Source organism: Lucilia sericata, unplaced genomic scaffold (assembly GCF_015586225.1).
Source record: "Lucilia sericata isolate MDLA Ls3-8-SP2 unplaced genomic scaffold, ASM1558622v1 Contig000852F_arrow, whole genome shotgun sequence".
NCBI classification, from domain to species: Eukaryota; Metazoa; Arthropoda; class Insecta; order Diptera; family Calliphoridae; genus Lucilia; species Lucilia sericata.
In genome coordinates, this window is record NW_023994844.1 from 25,186 (window position 1) to 42,164 (window position 16,979).

General features: G+C 30.0%; 1 protein-coding gene across 1 annotated transcript; it reads right to left on the reverse strand.

The window, feature by feature from the left end:
* Positions 1-2,415: 2,415 nt before the first annotated feature.
* Positions 2,416-4,003, reverse strand: LOC119608579 (putative nuclease HARBI1). Its single transcript, XM_037963044.1, has 5 exons — positions 3,975-4,003; positions 3,769-3,916; positions 3,555-3,639; positions 3,257-3,495; positions 2,416-2,841 (listed from the first exon to the last, which is right to left on the reverse strand). Exons 1-5 carry the CDS (start codon positions 4,001-4,003, stop codon positions 2,416-2,418), a joined length of 927 nt encoding a protein of 308 aa, XP_037818972.1.
* Positions 4,004-16,979: the final 12,976 nt, after the last annotated feature.

Consider the following 16,979-nt stretch of genomic DNA (forward strand, 5'->3'; position numbering starts at 1 on the left):
TCGTAAAATTTTGTAGAACGATATTGGTTCATATACGTCATGTTTATATCGAATTTCATCGCTTTACTCGGTTTTTAGGCCAGTAATGAGCCTTAAAATAATTTTCAATTCAATCAATTGTGGACTGATCCACATAAAATTTGGTAGAGAGATTTTTGCGAGTCTAAAACTTACTTCTGTGAAATTTCATCGCTATACTCGTATTTTTAAGCCAGTAATGAGCGTTAAAGTAATTTTATGAAGATAACCTTATATGGAGGGTAGGGTCAATTATAGACCGATCCACATAAACTCGTATTTTTATACTCGTATTTTTATGCCAATAATGAGCGTTAAAGTCATTTCTGAAGGGGACCTTATATGGGTGGTAGGGTCAATTATGGACCGATTCACATAAAATTTGATGGAGAAATATTGAAACTTATGTGTTTCGAATTTCATCGCTATATTCGTATTTTTAAGCCAGTAATCAGCATTATAGTAATTTTCTAATAGGGATATTATATGGGGGGTAGGGTCAATTATGGTCCTATGTCCGCCATAAGTCAGAATTTAATTTCGGAAGTAAAAAACCTTACTTATGCGAAATTTTGTGGCATTTGCTTCATAAACAACGAATTTGTGAATGTTTAAAGCTTTTTGCACAATATTCCGCGGAGGGTACATTTGTATGGGGGCTATGTGAAATCGTTGACGGATTTTGCCCATTTTCAATACCAAACATTTCTGACCAATAAGGAATAGTTTGGCAAAATTCCTATCTCGTTTTCTGTGGACGCTATCGTGCCAACAACAGACAGACTTACGGACATATCTAGATCGTCTTAAAATCTTACGAGGTCCCAGAATATATATACTTTATGGGTCTGTGAACAATATTTCGATGTGTTACACACGGAATGACAAAATTAATAAAAAGATTGTTCCGTTAAATTACTGCGACCGAAAATTTAGCATACCAATTGATGAGTTATGTAGTTACGCCGAAGTATGGCTGTAAAGATTAGCAGACAGCAACAAATGTATAACTTTATTATTTGATTTTTTTATAGATGGATTTTAAGATTACGCGTGATAATTTTTTCTAATGTCGTAAAATAAGAATTGCTAAGAGCATAAGATGATTTACTGCTGTACTAAAACATTTTTCTATAAAATATTTAGTAGAATCACAGTAAAGGTATTTTCAGACTACAATACTGAGTATTAATACTTGTCAAAAAATCATGTATTGTAATACAATTTTGTAGTCTAAATACAAATTGATTGATTGTGACAAAAAATACCTCTGATTCTTTTGACATACCGACCGTATTTTTAAGTTTTTGAAAAATTTCAAAAATTTCTGATTTTTCATATGTATCAAAGTTGCATTTAAAAACCAAACGATTGAAAATTTTTCCTTTTAAAAAAAATAAACAGAAAAAATTAAAATTAAAAATACAGAGAACATCATGGAATTTATAAAGGTAAGAAATGAAAATTCAATATATTTATGTTCAATTGCTGAATTTTTTAAGGTTTTAGATCGAATGGACCAAAGATGTTGTATTAAAATTAATAAGCCTTTGGGAAGAAAAGAAGGTACTTTATAATACAAAGGATCCTCTGTACCACAACAAACACGCCAGAGCAAGTGCCCTTGAGGACATTTCAAAAAAGATGAACGAATTTGTTCCAAATATGACTCCAAATGAAATAAAGGTAAATTCCATCATTATAATATTGCAAACTTATAATTGTATACATATGTTTATTATTTTTAGACAAAGCTTAGTTATCTACGTTCACAATACGGGAGAGAGGTTTTATGTGCCCACCGCTTATTGGTTTGACCAGCTCCATTTCCTTAGAGATTTCGTGACTGTCAGAAAAGGAATATCAAGTTTACCAAAGGTATATGTATATTGAAATATATTCATACATAGTGAACATTTTGATTATATGTATATGTTTAGGATGTCGTTTTAAATTCTATGTCTGAAAATGAAGATCAGTTATCCCAAAATATGGTAATAACGGATAAATACATACGAATTTCTCCATTTGTTTTTATATACATATAATTATTTAAATAGAATTTCATCGAAGACATATCTGACTACAGAGAAGAGCCCTTAACAATTAAACGTAAAAAAGGAAATGATTCTGATACTACTTGCGATAGCTTACTGAAAGATGCAAGCAATATTATATCCGTCCTTAAGGAATCTTGTAACCAACCAAAATATGATGAGAGCCTAGTAAATTTTTTTAAAGCAAATATGGAAGAAATAACAGACAAAGATCTTAAAGATGAAGTCACTACAAAGGTCATGATTCTGTTATTTGAATACAAAAAGAAACAAAGACAATTAAATGTTAAACATTAAATTATGAAAATAAATCTTATTATATAAATTTGTGTTACAAAAATTAAAAGTTAAATTTATTGATGGATTGTTCCTGCCATGGAAGAATATCTACATTATTGAAGAAATTCGAAAATGTGTCTCTAATTTCTGAAGCTTCTTCAGCATAATTATTACCAGGTGCCTTATCTAAACTGCAAAGATCGATGATAGTTGTAGGAGGCTGTTCTTCGAAATCTCTAAGTATGAAATTGTGAAGGGCACAACAAGCCAATGTCACAATTTCAACTTTCTCAACAGGGAGATTAATTTCTTTAAAGAAAATTTGAAATCGGTTTGCCAGTATGCCGAATGCATTTTCGGCCACTCGACGTGCTCGTGACAAACGATAATTAAATATTTTATTTTCCTTTTTTTGTCTTTGGCTGTACGGCTTTAAGATTCTTGAAGACAATCTAAAGGCATCGTCGGAAACAAAAACATAAGGTACCTGTAATATTATATGTACATACACAGAGGGAAAAAGAAATATACACGCTTGGTACCAAATTGGCACCAAAGAGTTTGTAATTTTTCAACAACAACCGTTGTCAAAGTATATACATACGTACGACAACACTATGTCGCAACGTTGTCAACATTGCAACAATTCGTTGTCGAAATCTAAATTTTTTACACATACGTTGTCTAAATGTTAACAAACGTGGTAAGCTCACTATTGGCAACGGATTGTTGCCAATAGTTGGATTGTCGTACGTATGTATATACTTTGACAACGGTTGTTATTGAAAAATTACAAACAAACTCTTTGGTGCCAATTTGGTACCAAGCGTGTATATTTCTTTTTCCCTCTGTGTACATATTTTAACGGTATAAAAGTATGTATATGTAATGTGTGTAGTTACCTTAGTATTTGTACCTGGAAGTTCTTCGTTTTCAGGAAAGTTCAGAAAATTATTTTTAATGGCATTACCGATAGCGGAAGCATTAAAAGCTGCAGCGTCGTTTGCTCTACCTACGTCTACCATTATAAACCTATAATTTGCATCTACTATTGCTAATAAAATAATGCTGTTATATCCCTTATAATTATAATAGTAAGAACCATCCTTAGATTTTGCTCTAAAAGCAATATGTTTGCCATCTGAAAATTAGTAAAAAGTTACTTTTATATACTATATAGAAATCAATTTTTCATATTACCAATAGCACCTAGGCACATGGGAAAATTCCACTTGCGATAAAATGAATCAGCTACACGTTTCCATTCGGCCTGTGTAGTACACCCCTTAATTATAAATAAGCAATTACTAAAGTATTTGTAGAAACTATACATATATTTCACCATTTTTAACTAATGAGCAATTTAAAATTTTCACAAGGTTAAAGGTGGTGGATTATTTTATTAAAATCTTACTTTAAGATAGTCTTTTGCTAAAACCTTAATTATAGCATTCAAAGTATCTGGTACAAGTTGAGAAATAGAAGGAATTGAAACTCGAAATCCATATGATAAATCTGTATATGTGTTTCCTGTTGCCAAATAGCGGAGAGTTATTAGAAGCCTAAGAGTGCAAATATTTAATTATTAAGCATATGCATTTATTATATTTGAAATCTTACCTTGTAGTTGCAGATATAGATTCTCTCATTTTTGTATTTTGCTTACTAATTAGAGGACCAACAAGGCCTAACAACACTTCAAAATTAGTTTTTGTTAGTCTACAAAAATTTAAAAAACTATTGGGGTCTTCTAATTGCAACTCCTTAATTGCAGTATGGGAAAGATCTCTCCCAGAGTATCGCCGAAGTAGCCATTGCCGAACCCATATTTTTCTATATCTCTTTATTATTTTGCATTTATTTTTTTTATATTCAGTTAACATTGCAATAGCTACCGCTAAACCACATGCTTGTACTATTTTATCCATTTAGTCTATTAAAGGATTTTATTTTTAAAATTTTTAAGATATACAATTTTTTCACAAAAGTTAAAATATTTTGTCTGTATACATACCGACCAAATTCTATAATATTTTAATTTTGAAATGTGTTAATACTCAGTATTGTAGTCTGAAAATACCTTAAATAATAGTTTAGTCGTTTTATTATTCATGAGAAAAAAAATTCGCAATAAAATAAATATAAAGAAGTAGGAAAGTATAGGTGGTCATGGCCGACTTCTTATAAAAAAGTCTGGTTATATGATAGCTATAGTTTTCCAAAAAATTTACTCATTTTCCTTATAATTTCATTTTCAATACCAAACAATTCTGACTAATGCGGCACTACTGTCAAAGAAACTAAAATTTGCACTTACAGCAAGTGCAAAAGTTTTGACCAAGATGATAAAAACCTAAGAGATTTATATTAGTTATTTGTGTTGTTGTTGTTTGCAAAAGTTTTCTTTTGAATTTAATTTCCGTAATATGGAAAACCAATTATATAGTTTTGGCTATAAGAACTACTACAGAAACAACTATATACATTTAGAATTTAGTTATGTATTGATTTCTTTAAGAGGATGTATGATATATTTGGTTTCAAGTGATTTTGTACTATGAAGTGATCTAGATTGTAGTATTAAAGTTTACACAATAATCAGTGAAATTAATGTGAAATAACAAATAAAAACATTATTTTTCAAAATATCTATAAAACTTAAATTGTATGTTACTTTTCGAAAAAATAATTTGATTTCATTTCATTCAGTCAGTTAATCCAAAAAACCACTTATGGTAAAATAATACAGTTAATCATCTGCAATACAGAATCTTTTACTTTCTTTATAAATAATTTGGTTTTCTTTTGTTATCATGTGCTTGTGTTACCATCCTCTACAATATGAAGATTTTGCCTTTTAAAAAATATTCAATACAAAAAAAATGCTGGATTTTTGTTATTAGTATTTTTTCACGTTGACGACATAGACATATACCTGGCAGCCAATTAGTATAAATAACATATAATAAGTAAGAAATTATAGTCGGGCGTGGCCGACCATATGAAACCCTACACCAATTGCGAATATTAAATGTGATTCATTTCAATAATGAAGCATTTATGTTGAATCTTATATAGGTTCTAAATAACGTCTGTTCATGTACGATTGTATGCTGACTAGGAGAAATAAAAGACCGATTTCAATCATTTTCAACAGCCTTCGTCATTGGATCCAGAGAATAGTATTAGATCCATTTTAACAAATTATATTAAAAATTGCGATCTGTTGCGGGCACACAAGGTTTACATGGTCAGAAAGACGAACATAGCTTAATCGAAGCAGAAAGTGATTCTGAACCGACTGGACAAATATTTTTGAGTGTTACAGACATTAGCACATTGTGCCAACTTTTGGATAAATAGTAGTATATTAGACGTAGTTAAAAGATAAAAGGCCCAAATCGGATGGTCCGGATGTATGGGGGCTAGGGCAGAAATTGATCCGATCCTTATAACATTTATTGTCGGTATTTATCTTTATATAAAGCTTATCTGTGCCAAATTTCATCGTGATACTAGTGCTTAGAAGTAAACTGTGGATATTTAAATCAGACAGATAGTAGTATATTTGACAAAGTCATGGCCCAAAGCGGAAAGTCCGGTTATATGGGGACTAGGACAAAACTTGGGTCGAACCTTATAAAACTTATTGTCAGGATTTATATTTATATAAAACTTATTTGTGCCAAATTTAATCGTGATACTAGTGTCTATAAGTGAATTGTAGTTCAAGTCATTGTCTGACGAGGTCTTTGTATGGGGGCTATGGTCAAATAATTACGAAAATCACTATGTAATTAAGACATATATAAAACTAAATTTTGCAAGTTTTTGTAGAGATACTAGATCAGTTAACATAATTATGAGGTCAAAAGCTCTATTCGGGGGGTCCGGTTGTATGGGGGTTAGGTGAAATAATGGACCGATTTTAACTATTTTCAATAGCGTTCGTCCTTGGACCAAATTCCGAATTTCCAAATTTCTTCAAATGCGACCTGTAGAGTGCGCACAATGTTTACATGGACACACAGACAGACGGACATAGCTTAATCGACTCAGGAAGTGATTCTGAGCCGATTGGTACAAACGCATAATACCCTCCCCACTATAGTGGTGTAGGGTATAAAAATTAAAACTATACATAAAGCTTATTTACTACAAGACTGGCATTCAAATCTATTGATTTATTTCTTCATTTGAAATCGTATGTCCTTGAAATGTTAAGATTCTTTTACAGGGATCATAAACCTTTTATACCCTACACCACTATAGTGGATTTTTGTTGATGTTTGTAACACCTGAAAATATTGATCCTACACCTTAATGTATACCAATTGGCTCAGAATCACTTTCTGAGTTGACTCAGCTATGTGCGTCTCTCCGTCCGTCCCTCTGTACGTCTGTGTGTCCATGTAAACTTTGTGCGCACGCTACAGGCCGGAACCTTTAAGATAATTTGATGAATGAGAGGTACGTCTCATTTATCACAAGGACGAACGCTATTGAAAATGGTTGAAATCGGTCCATTATTTCACCTAACCCTCATACAACCGGACAGCCCGAATAGGCCATTTGAGCTCATAATTATGTTAAATGTTCTAGTATTTCCACAAAAAAAAATTAGTTTTATATTAGTCTAAATTACACTGCCGATTTTTGTAATGATCGGGTCTCATTTGACCCTAGCCCCCATACAAAGTCCCCTCCTGAAAATTCCTTGAATGTCCACAATTCACTCCTAAACACTAGTATCACGATGAAATAAATTTTGTGTAAACACAAATCTCGACACTAAATTTTATAAGGATCGGCCCAAGTTTTGGCTTAGTCCCCATATAACCGGACTTTCTGATTTGGGCTTTTTAATTTATAACTGCGACAAATATACTAGTATCTTCCCAAAAATTGGCACAACTAAGTCTGATATAATCATAAATAACACTGCCAATCGTCATGATCGGGCCTCACTTGATCCTAGCCCCCATACAAAGTCCCCTTCAGAAAATGAGTTGAATGTCCAAAGTTCACTTATAAATATTAGTAGCACGATGAAATTTGGCACAAATAAGTTTTATTTAAACATAAACCACGACAATAAATTTTATAAGGATCGGACCAATTTTTGCTCTAGCGCCCATACAACCGGACCTACCGATTTGGGCCTTTTATATCTTATATACTACTATCTATTCTAAAATCGGCACAATGCACGATGGGGCAGCGATATGGAGACTTGTGGCGATAAATCAAAAATGAAAACTGATTTTTATAAAACAAATGATATATCATTTGAAAGAGGACACTTTTTTGCATAAGATTTGTTCGCAACATTTTTCATAGTAGCTTTGATCTGAGCTCGAGCTGAGCTCAAAGTTGATGAAAAAAACAATTATTTGAAATGTAGTAATAATTCCTGTTTAAAGACCTATACTTCATGTTAATAATATGACCTTCTATTGTAAAAAGACTACCTTTTCTTTACGAGGTTTAATATTACGTATTGTTGAGAATTGATCTACGAATTTTTAAGACATAGTAATGGTTACAGGAGTCAAAATGCACAACTTACTTGAAAGGAAAATTATAATTATTTTTTTTTAAATTTTCAAAAGTTTGAAGGTAAAAAAGTAACACAAATGTCCAAAAATGCCCATAACCATTATATATCCTTTAAAGTAGGGGATGTCTAGAATTATAATCTTTTTTAACATTTTGCGGATTTTTGCGGTTTTTGATTTTTTTCGAGTTTGAAGATATTCATGTACACATAGATTATTTCAACTTGATTTATTTAATAACTGATTTCAATAAGGTTTAAATGCAAAAAGTCAATAATTTTTTCGAAAATTGCTAAAAACGTATAAATTATTTAATACAGAATTTTAAAATATTTTTTTAGAGATGCCACTTTTTTTGTACCTTATGTAGTAGAAATTAACTTGTTTAAGTAAAATTTCGGTTACAATCATTGTTTTATATGGTTTTTGAAATACATTATGATGTCTAAGCTCTAAAATAGATAAAGAATTTAAAAATATATAAGTATTACCCAGCAAACATTCGATTAAAATTTCAGTCGGAATAGTTAGATATCGGAAAACTACTAAATTTGTTTATATATCTCATTAGTATATATGTATATATAGTATAAAAAAGTACATATGTATTCTACGTCCACAGTATGTATGTTCATTGCTGGGAACTAATAAATGCTTGAAGTAGCTAACTTCTGTTAGGCATGAAGTTAGTAATTTAACATCTTGCTTAACCCCCTTATTATCTCAATATTACTTAGAAAACATTCTAAACAAGATTCTAACTAATAACGGCGGTGATGGCTCAACTTTATATAAACGACCTGAATAATAATAATAGATCGGTACACTTAAGGATGGAGATTTCGAATTAGAATATCAATGAATGAATTATAAAACTTTGTAACTAAAACTTTTCCTTTAATTTTGAAGTAATGATTCGAAACAACTTTATCATAAAATCAATGTTGCATTTGTTATTATATTGATAAAAAATTTTGATTACGAGTTGAGTAAGTACTTTTGACCATCAAATATTCAAAGAATTTTGTACCCTGTTAACTTCTTTTAAAATTGACCAAAAATTTTCTTTAAGTGTATTTTAATTTTTTAACAATTGTAATAGCGTTATTATATAACTAGTATTTACTAATTTTTATAATCATTACATTATTTAGGAAAAATTAAAAAAAATATTTTTGGTATTTTTTATATTTTATATCTTTTTTGTATAATTTTGTTCGGTGGGTTATGATATTTTTACAAATTCAAAATCTAGAGAGAAATAGCCATTGGTTGATTTATCGCCCTTTTTAATATGTCTGTGCCCCTATGTGCAATGTGCTGATGTTTGCAACACTAAAAAATGTTTGTCCTTAAGTATACCAGTCGGTTCAGATCACTTTCTGATTCGATTAAGCTATGTCCGTCTTTGTGTCTGTGTAAACCTTGTGTGTACGCTACAGCTAGAAATTTTCACTAAAATTTGTCACACAACTCGAAGGTTTTTGAAGATTATTGAAATCATTCCTTTCTTTCTCCTACAGACACTATTTGTAACCTATATAAGATTCAACATAAATGCTTTATTATTGAAAATTAATTACATTTAATATTCTTATCATAAGGACGGACACGCCCGACTATAGTTTCTTACTTGTTTTTCATATGTGGAAATGACACGGAGTTATAATATCGCTATAAGTGCCAAGTTTTAAATATTAAAATTTAACAATAAATTCAAATTTAAATTCCTGAAAAAAATCAATTCAAATAAAACAAGTAAGAAATTATAGTCGGGCGAGGCCGACCATATAATACCCTACACCTGTTACAAAAATAAAATGTGATTTAGTTTTCATAATAGAGCATTTAAGTTGAATTTCTCCTTGCCTTGAATTATACTTAAGCCATTTATTGCTGAATAAAATTGTGGACATTTAAGTCAAATTTTGAAGGGGGATTTGTATAGGAGCTATGGTCAAATGAGACCCTATAATTATAAAATTCACGAGAGTCATCAAGGCTAGTATAGAACTTGGTTTTGCAGCTTTTTGTCGAGATACGAGTATATTAAACATAATTATAAACTTAAAATCCCTATTCGTCGGGTTCAGTTGTATGGGGGCTAGGTGAAATAATGGACCGATATTAACCATTTTCAATAGGCTTCGTCTCCCGTACCATAGAAGATCATCTGCCAAATTTCATTGAATTATCTTTAAAATTGCGACCTATAGTTTGATTAAAAGGTTTACAAGCCCTATTCGGGGGTTCAGTTGTATGGGGGCTATGTGAGAAAATGGACCGATGTTAACCATTTTCAATAGGCTTCGTCTCCGGTACCATAGAAGATCATCTGTCAAATTTCATTGAATTATATTCAAAATTACGACCTGTAGTTTGATTACAAGGTTTATAAGCCCTATTCGGGGGTTCAGTTGTATGGGGGCTAGGTGAAATAATGAACCGATGTTAACCATTTTCAATAGACTTCGTCCCTGGGACAATAGAAGATCGTGTGCCAAATTTCATTGAATTATCTTCAAAATTGCGACCTGTAGTTTGATTACAAGGTTTACAAGCCCTATTCGGGGGTTCAGTTGTATGGGGGCTAGGTGAAATAATGGACCGATATTAACCATTTTCAATAGGCTTCGTCCCTGGGACAATAGAAGATCATGTGCCAAATTTCATTGAATTATCTTCAAAATTGCGACCTGTAGTTTGATTACAAGGTTTACATGGACGGACAGACGGACGGACGGACGGACGGACAGACGGACGGACATAGCTAAATCGACTCAGAAAATGATTCTAAGCCGATTGGTATACTTTAAGGTGGGTATAGGACCAATATTATTGTGCGTTACAAACATCAGCACAAATCCAATATACCCTCCCCACTAAAGTGGTGTAGGGTATAAATATATCTGTAACATTTGTGTCAATGCTGCTGATGGAGTGTGTCACAATAAGATGAATAAAAAAAACGCATTTGTACCAACTATATTGTTGAACTAACAGAACCAAAACATAAGTATTTTTGATGATGAAGACACAGCTGTCAAATATGACTTCGGAATACACATACACACATCTGTACATAAAAGAAGCATAGTATGTATGTATATAATCTCTAAAAAAGGAGAAAGATTTTAAATAAAATTTTATTTTTTGAAGTGGAACGAATTGTATTAAGTACAATTTAAGGTTTAAGCATTATATAACAAAGGGTTTGTTCGTAATGTACAATTGTTTCTAAATTTCTTAAACTGTTTTTATGTTTTTAATACAAAAAATAAATATTTGGACTAACTTTAATGTGAAATATCTTAAACTCTTCAAGGATATGCTTCTACCATATCCTATTCTTCTTCAATAAACTATTTGTCTTGTTGCTTGTCTGTCTTTTGCAATAAAGAGGATCCACATTATTTGAATTGCATATATTGAATGCACTTGCAAAATATTGCTGAGAATTTATCTAAAAATTCAAAATGTCAGAATAATTTCATATAATTTTTACAATCTACCATGAAATGAAATAGTTGTATGAAGAATACTGGACATTTTTTTAAATTTTAAATATTTCCATAAAAATTATTTCAAACGTTTTATAAAATGAGACCCTTAAAATGATATAGAAAATTGAACTAAACATTATACTTTTCTTTAAATTACAGCGTATACTTTATATTGACTGTTAACGTATTACTCATACGTATAGTTGTCCCAATATTTCGATAAAACTGATTTTAAGTTTTTTTAGGTTGATAAGAGGATGTATACTACACAGAAAAAACTAAAAACATGTTTCAATTATAAAAATAATTGTATCAAGCAAGTTTTGCACCTATCACCAAAATGATATATAAATTATCAAATTTGTAAAAAATTAAAAAAATACTTTTTTTTTCAAATAACGAATTAATCAGAACAATTAATATCAATAATTGAGACAAAATTTAAAATTGATTAATTCATTAATTGTATAAATTAAATATTTAATAAAAATAAAATCTAATTTTTATTAATTTATTAATCAAATGAATTAGTTTGTTTGGTAGAAAATGTATTAAAAACCAATTAAGTTGATGATTAAAACAATCAAATTATTAATTGATTACTCACAATGTTAAAGGAATGCTTGACCTTTAACAATGCGTTGAGCATTTACAAAAAATATCACTTTATTATCAAATTTGAATATATAAAGTGTTTTATAAATTGTCAGGAAATTTGAATATTATATGCCTAAAATCGTATTGACTATTTAAGAATTATAAACATTGTTAGCATAAGAAATCAAAATAAAATATTAAAAAAAAAACTAAAATAGAAAAGTTGGCCAGAAAAATTTTTTCAATCAATTAAAAAACTAATTGAATCAATTAAAAATTTAATCAAATTTGTAAACTTAGGTTTTAAACAACAAGATAATTAAGACAAATAAAAAATTGCTTAAATTAATATTAAAGAAAGAGAAAAACATGTTAATTGAAAATAAACTACTGATAATTTTTTCTGTGTACATCAAATCAGAAGAAATACACCTAGGCTACTATCGGGCCTGTTGTTCGCTCCTTTTTATGAAAAAAAATATTTTTTTGGTAACTGAATGTATTATTTTTTAATGTTCAGAAACTCAGTTTCCCGCACGTAATTCCTAAGAACTTTCCAATCAGTGTTAGTCTGGAATGTTATTTCCTGACAGTGGCAAAGAAAATGCTCAAGAGTTTCATTGTGCTCTCCACATGCTCTACACAGAAAAAATTATCAGTAGTTTATTTTCAATTAACATGTTTTTCTCTTCCTTTAATTTTAATTTAAGCAATTTTTTACTTGTCTTAATTATCTCGTTGTTCAAAACCTAAGTTTACAAATTTGATTAAATTTTTAATTGATTCAATTAGTTTTTTAATCGATTGAAAAAATTTTCTGGCCAACTTTTCAGTTTTAGTTTTTATACCCTCCACCACCATCAGTGGTGATAGAGGGTATATATAACTTTGTCATTCCGTGTGTAACACCAAGAAATATTCATCTGAGACCCAACAAAGTATATATATTCTGGGTCCTTATCAAATTCTGAGTCGATTTAGCTATGTCCGCCTGTCCGTCTGTCCGTCTGTCTGTCTGTCTGTCTGCCTAAAACACGCTCACATTAAAACGAAGCAAAGGAAGTAAACCAAATTCACCGAAAATATTCATTGTTGTCCTAAGCAGTTTGGTATTGAAAATGAGCAAAATCGGTTCACATCGGGAAGAGTTATGAATCAAAATTTAAAACAACTTCGAAAAAAATAACCATTTTTTACACATTCTGATGTAATTTTCTCGAAAACTATGCAAGATAAATTCACGAAAATCACCATACATAAGTTTCTATATGAGAGCTTGATTCCTGCTGAAAATTTCCAGAATCGGTCCACAATTTCATATACCTCCCATACAAAAGTACATATTCCCAGAAAATGGGTTTCTTGTTAATAACTTCCGTCACAATGTCGATATCTTCACAAAATTTTACATACTAAAATTTTGTGTCAACAGAATTCATTCAAAGAAAATATTTTCTGGATTGGTCCATAATTGGACATAGCTCCCATACAAGGTCCCCTCCCGAAAATCACTTAAAACCACATAACTCATTAGTAAATGAAGATATCCATATAAAATTTGTCACAAGTATTGCTCATATACAAAGAAATATTACTGCGAAAGTTTTTTTCCGATCGGTCCATAATTGGTCATAGCTCCCATACAAGGTCCCCTCCCGAAAATCACTTAAACGCGAATAACTCATTACTAAAGTAAGATATCCATATAAAATTTGGTACAAGTATTGCTTATATGTACAGAAATATTATTAAGAAATTTTTTTCCGATCGGTCCATAACTGGTCATGGCTCCCATACAAGGTCCCCTCCCGAAAATCACTTAAACGCACATAACTCATTACTAAATTAAGATATCAATATAAAATTTGGTACAAGTATTGCTTATATGCACAAAAATACTACTGTGAAAATTTTTTCCGATCGGTCCATAATTGGCCATAGCTCACATACAAGGTCCTCTCCCGAAAATCACTTAAAACCACATAACTCATTAGTTAATGAAGTTATCCATATAAAATTTGGTACAAGTATTGCTTATATGCACAAAAATATTACTGTGAAATTGTTTTCCTATCGGTCCATAATTGATCATAGCTCCCATACAAGGTCCCTTTCAGAAAAACACTTAAAGGCACATAGCTCATTGCCTAATAGTGGTACCCATTAAATATTTGGCATAAATACTATTTTTGTACACATAAATGTTATTTCAAAATTTTTTCACGATCGGTCCATCCTTGGTCTTAGCTCTCACACAAGTTTCCCTCCCGAAAATCACTTAAACGCACATAACTCATTACCAAATATTGGTATCCATACATTTAGCAAAAATATTGATCTTATATACATAAATTTGGTCATGGCTCTCATACTAGGTCCCCTCCAGAAAATCACTTAAATGCACAATATTCATTACCAAATAATGATATAGATACAGAATTTTGAAATTTTGTCTTTGTATACATAATTGCTCATAGCTCCCATACAAGGTCCTTTTACGAAAATCTCTTAAACGCACATTACTCATTACCAAATAAAGCTATTGATACAAAATTTGGCACAAATACTAGTTTTGTACACAAAAATTCTATTTCAAGATTTTTTCACGATCGGTTCATAACATGGGTGCGATCGGTCCCATACAAGTTTCCCTTCAGAAAATCACATAAACACTCCTAACTTATTACAAAATTACGATATAGATACAAAATTTGACTGAAATATAGCTCTTATGTACAGAAATTTAGCTTAAAGAATTTTTTACGATCGGTCTATAATTGGTCATATCTCCAATACTAGGTCCTGCCTTTAAAAGCGCTTTAACCGTATTTAACTAGTTGCAATATCAATTTAGAACAAAATTATATATATGTATTTTAAAAATCCTTAAATCTTTCACACACACGCATACATGCCAATTACTAAATATCGCTAAGCGCTATTAAAATATAAAGTAAATGGCGTTTGTAATGTTTAATAAATCTTGGAATTGTAATAGATTTAAGCTGTTTAAATTTGGGATTTTTTCTATTTAAGACATGAGAAAACTTATTTCTACAAATATTTGATCAATTAGAAAAGTATTAATATAAAAGTAGCTGGTGGAGGGTATTTAAGATTCGGCTCAGCCGAATATAGCACTCTAACTTGTTTTTTGTAATTTTATTGTCATATTAATTAAAACTATTTTTAAAATTTCCCAAAACTGTTTGTAAAATTGTAACATGAAATACTTACAGTAATACATACCCTACAAACATTTAGAAGATATCGTCCATAGAAGATATCAAAGCAATATTAAATTTTTATAATTTGGAAGAAAATCATCCAAGCAATATTTTTTTGATATCGCAATGTTAATATTTAAAAGTAAAATCGGCAATAAACAATAAATATATTTAAATTAATATTTTTTTGATTTTGTAAAGTATTTTTTGTTGCCAAATTGTTGTATTTATTTCTGTAAGAGGATTTTCATCCTACGCAATACGTTTAGGATATCGTTATGTTATCGCATAGATGATATTATAGCAATAAAAATATTTTTTTCAAACTTCAAAATATTTTCAAAATAAGAAAAAAACTAATTTTTTTAAATAAATCTTACTACAATAAGTTAATACGCGATAAATCAAGACGACATCATTACAATGGTAATTTATGCTTGGAAAAATGTAAGTTTATCTTTATTTTCACATAAAAAATGGATAGTCATGATGTTTTGGTTTTCAGAGTACTTAAAAGAAATCAATATTAAAAGAATCTTCCTGTGGGTAAAACAAAATTGTGCTGGGGAAACGTTAATTTGGCATATTTATATTAATATATTTTCCATATTGTAATATTTTATTGCTAACACTAATAAATGTGTCTTCAAATTGCCAATTTTTTAATTTCTTATACTTTTCTTCCTAAAGATATTAGGAGAATATCTCCAATATATCTTCCAGACGATTATCTGAAGATATCTTCTTATTTTCACCATGCTGATTATCTAGCAATGTCTCTTTTTTGTCTTCTAGGAGTATTGCTTTCGTATTGCTTAGAAGTATCCCCCTGGCCGCACAATCTCTCCCGAAGGACGTATCTTCCGCAATACGAATATGATTGTTGCCGCAATAATTTTTTTCTTCTAAGCAATACGAATTCGTATCGTTTTCGTATCTTCTTGCTTGTAGGGTAGAAATATATTACTTAGTGATGACAGTTAAATATATATATTGTTCAAAATTAAACAATTCTGAAAATTTTTTCTGTTAGAAAACTTTTTTAAGATTAATATTTCCACAAATATTTCATGAATTAAATGGAACTTGGAAACCATACCTGTTTTATAAAAGCTATTTAAGAAGTAAACACTTATCCACAAAATGAATTAACATAATTAATTTGTTAATTTACAATATAAACACAGTTTTATAATCTTTCGATAGAGAAATAATCAGTGTGAAATTAGTTTATCTTGCTTAATTTTAACAAAGTCCTGCTGTGCATAAAATTATGATTGATTACGGAAAAGTGAAAGTGTTTAGATGGTGTTATACTTATCATTGTAAATTAATTAAATTTGTAGCATGATTATGGTAAAGAAAATCCAATAGAGAATACTATAAAATCCAAGATACAAAGGTAAATATAAGGACATTAAAATCGCCTTTATAATAAGTTACAAAATAAATAGTAGTTACACATCACAGCCCCATAACTTATATCATAAACATAATAACAAAAAGTTGTAATTTTTGTAAAACGTCGTATGAAACATTGAGAAATTTTCATCTGAGACATAACAAAATTGAAAACAGGGCAAAACTGATAGATAGATAGATAGATAGATAGATAGATAGATAGATAGATAGATAGATAGATAGATAGATAGATAGATAGATAGATAGATAGATAGATAGATAGATAGAGATAGATAGATAGATAGATGGATAGATAGATAGATAGCTAGATAGATAGAT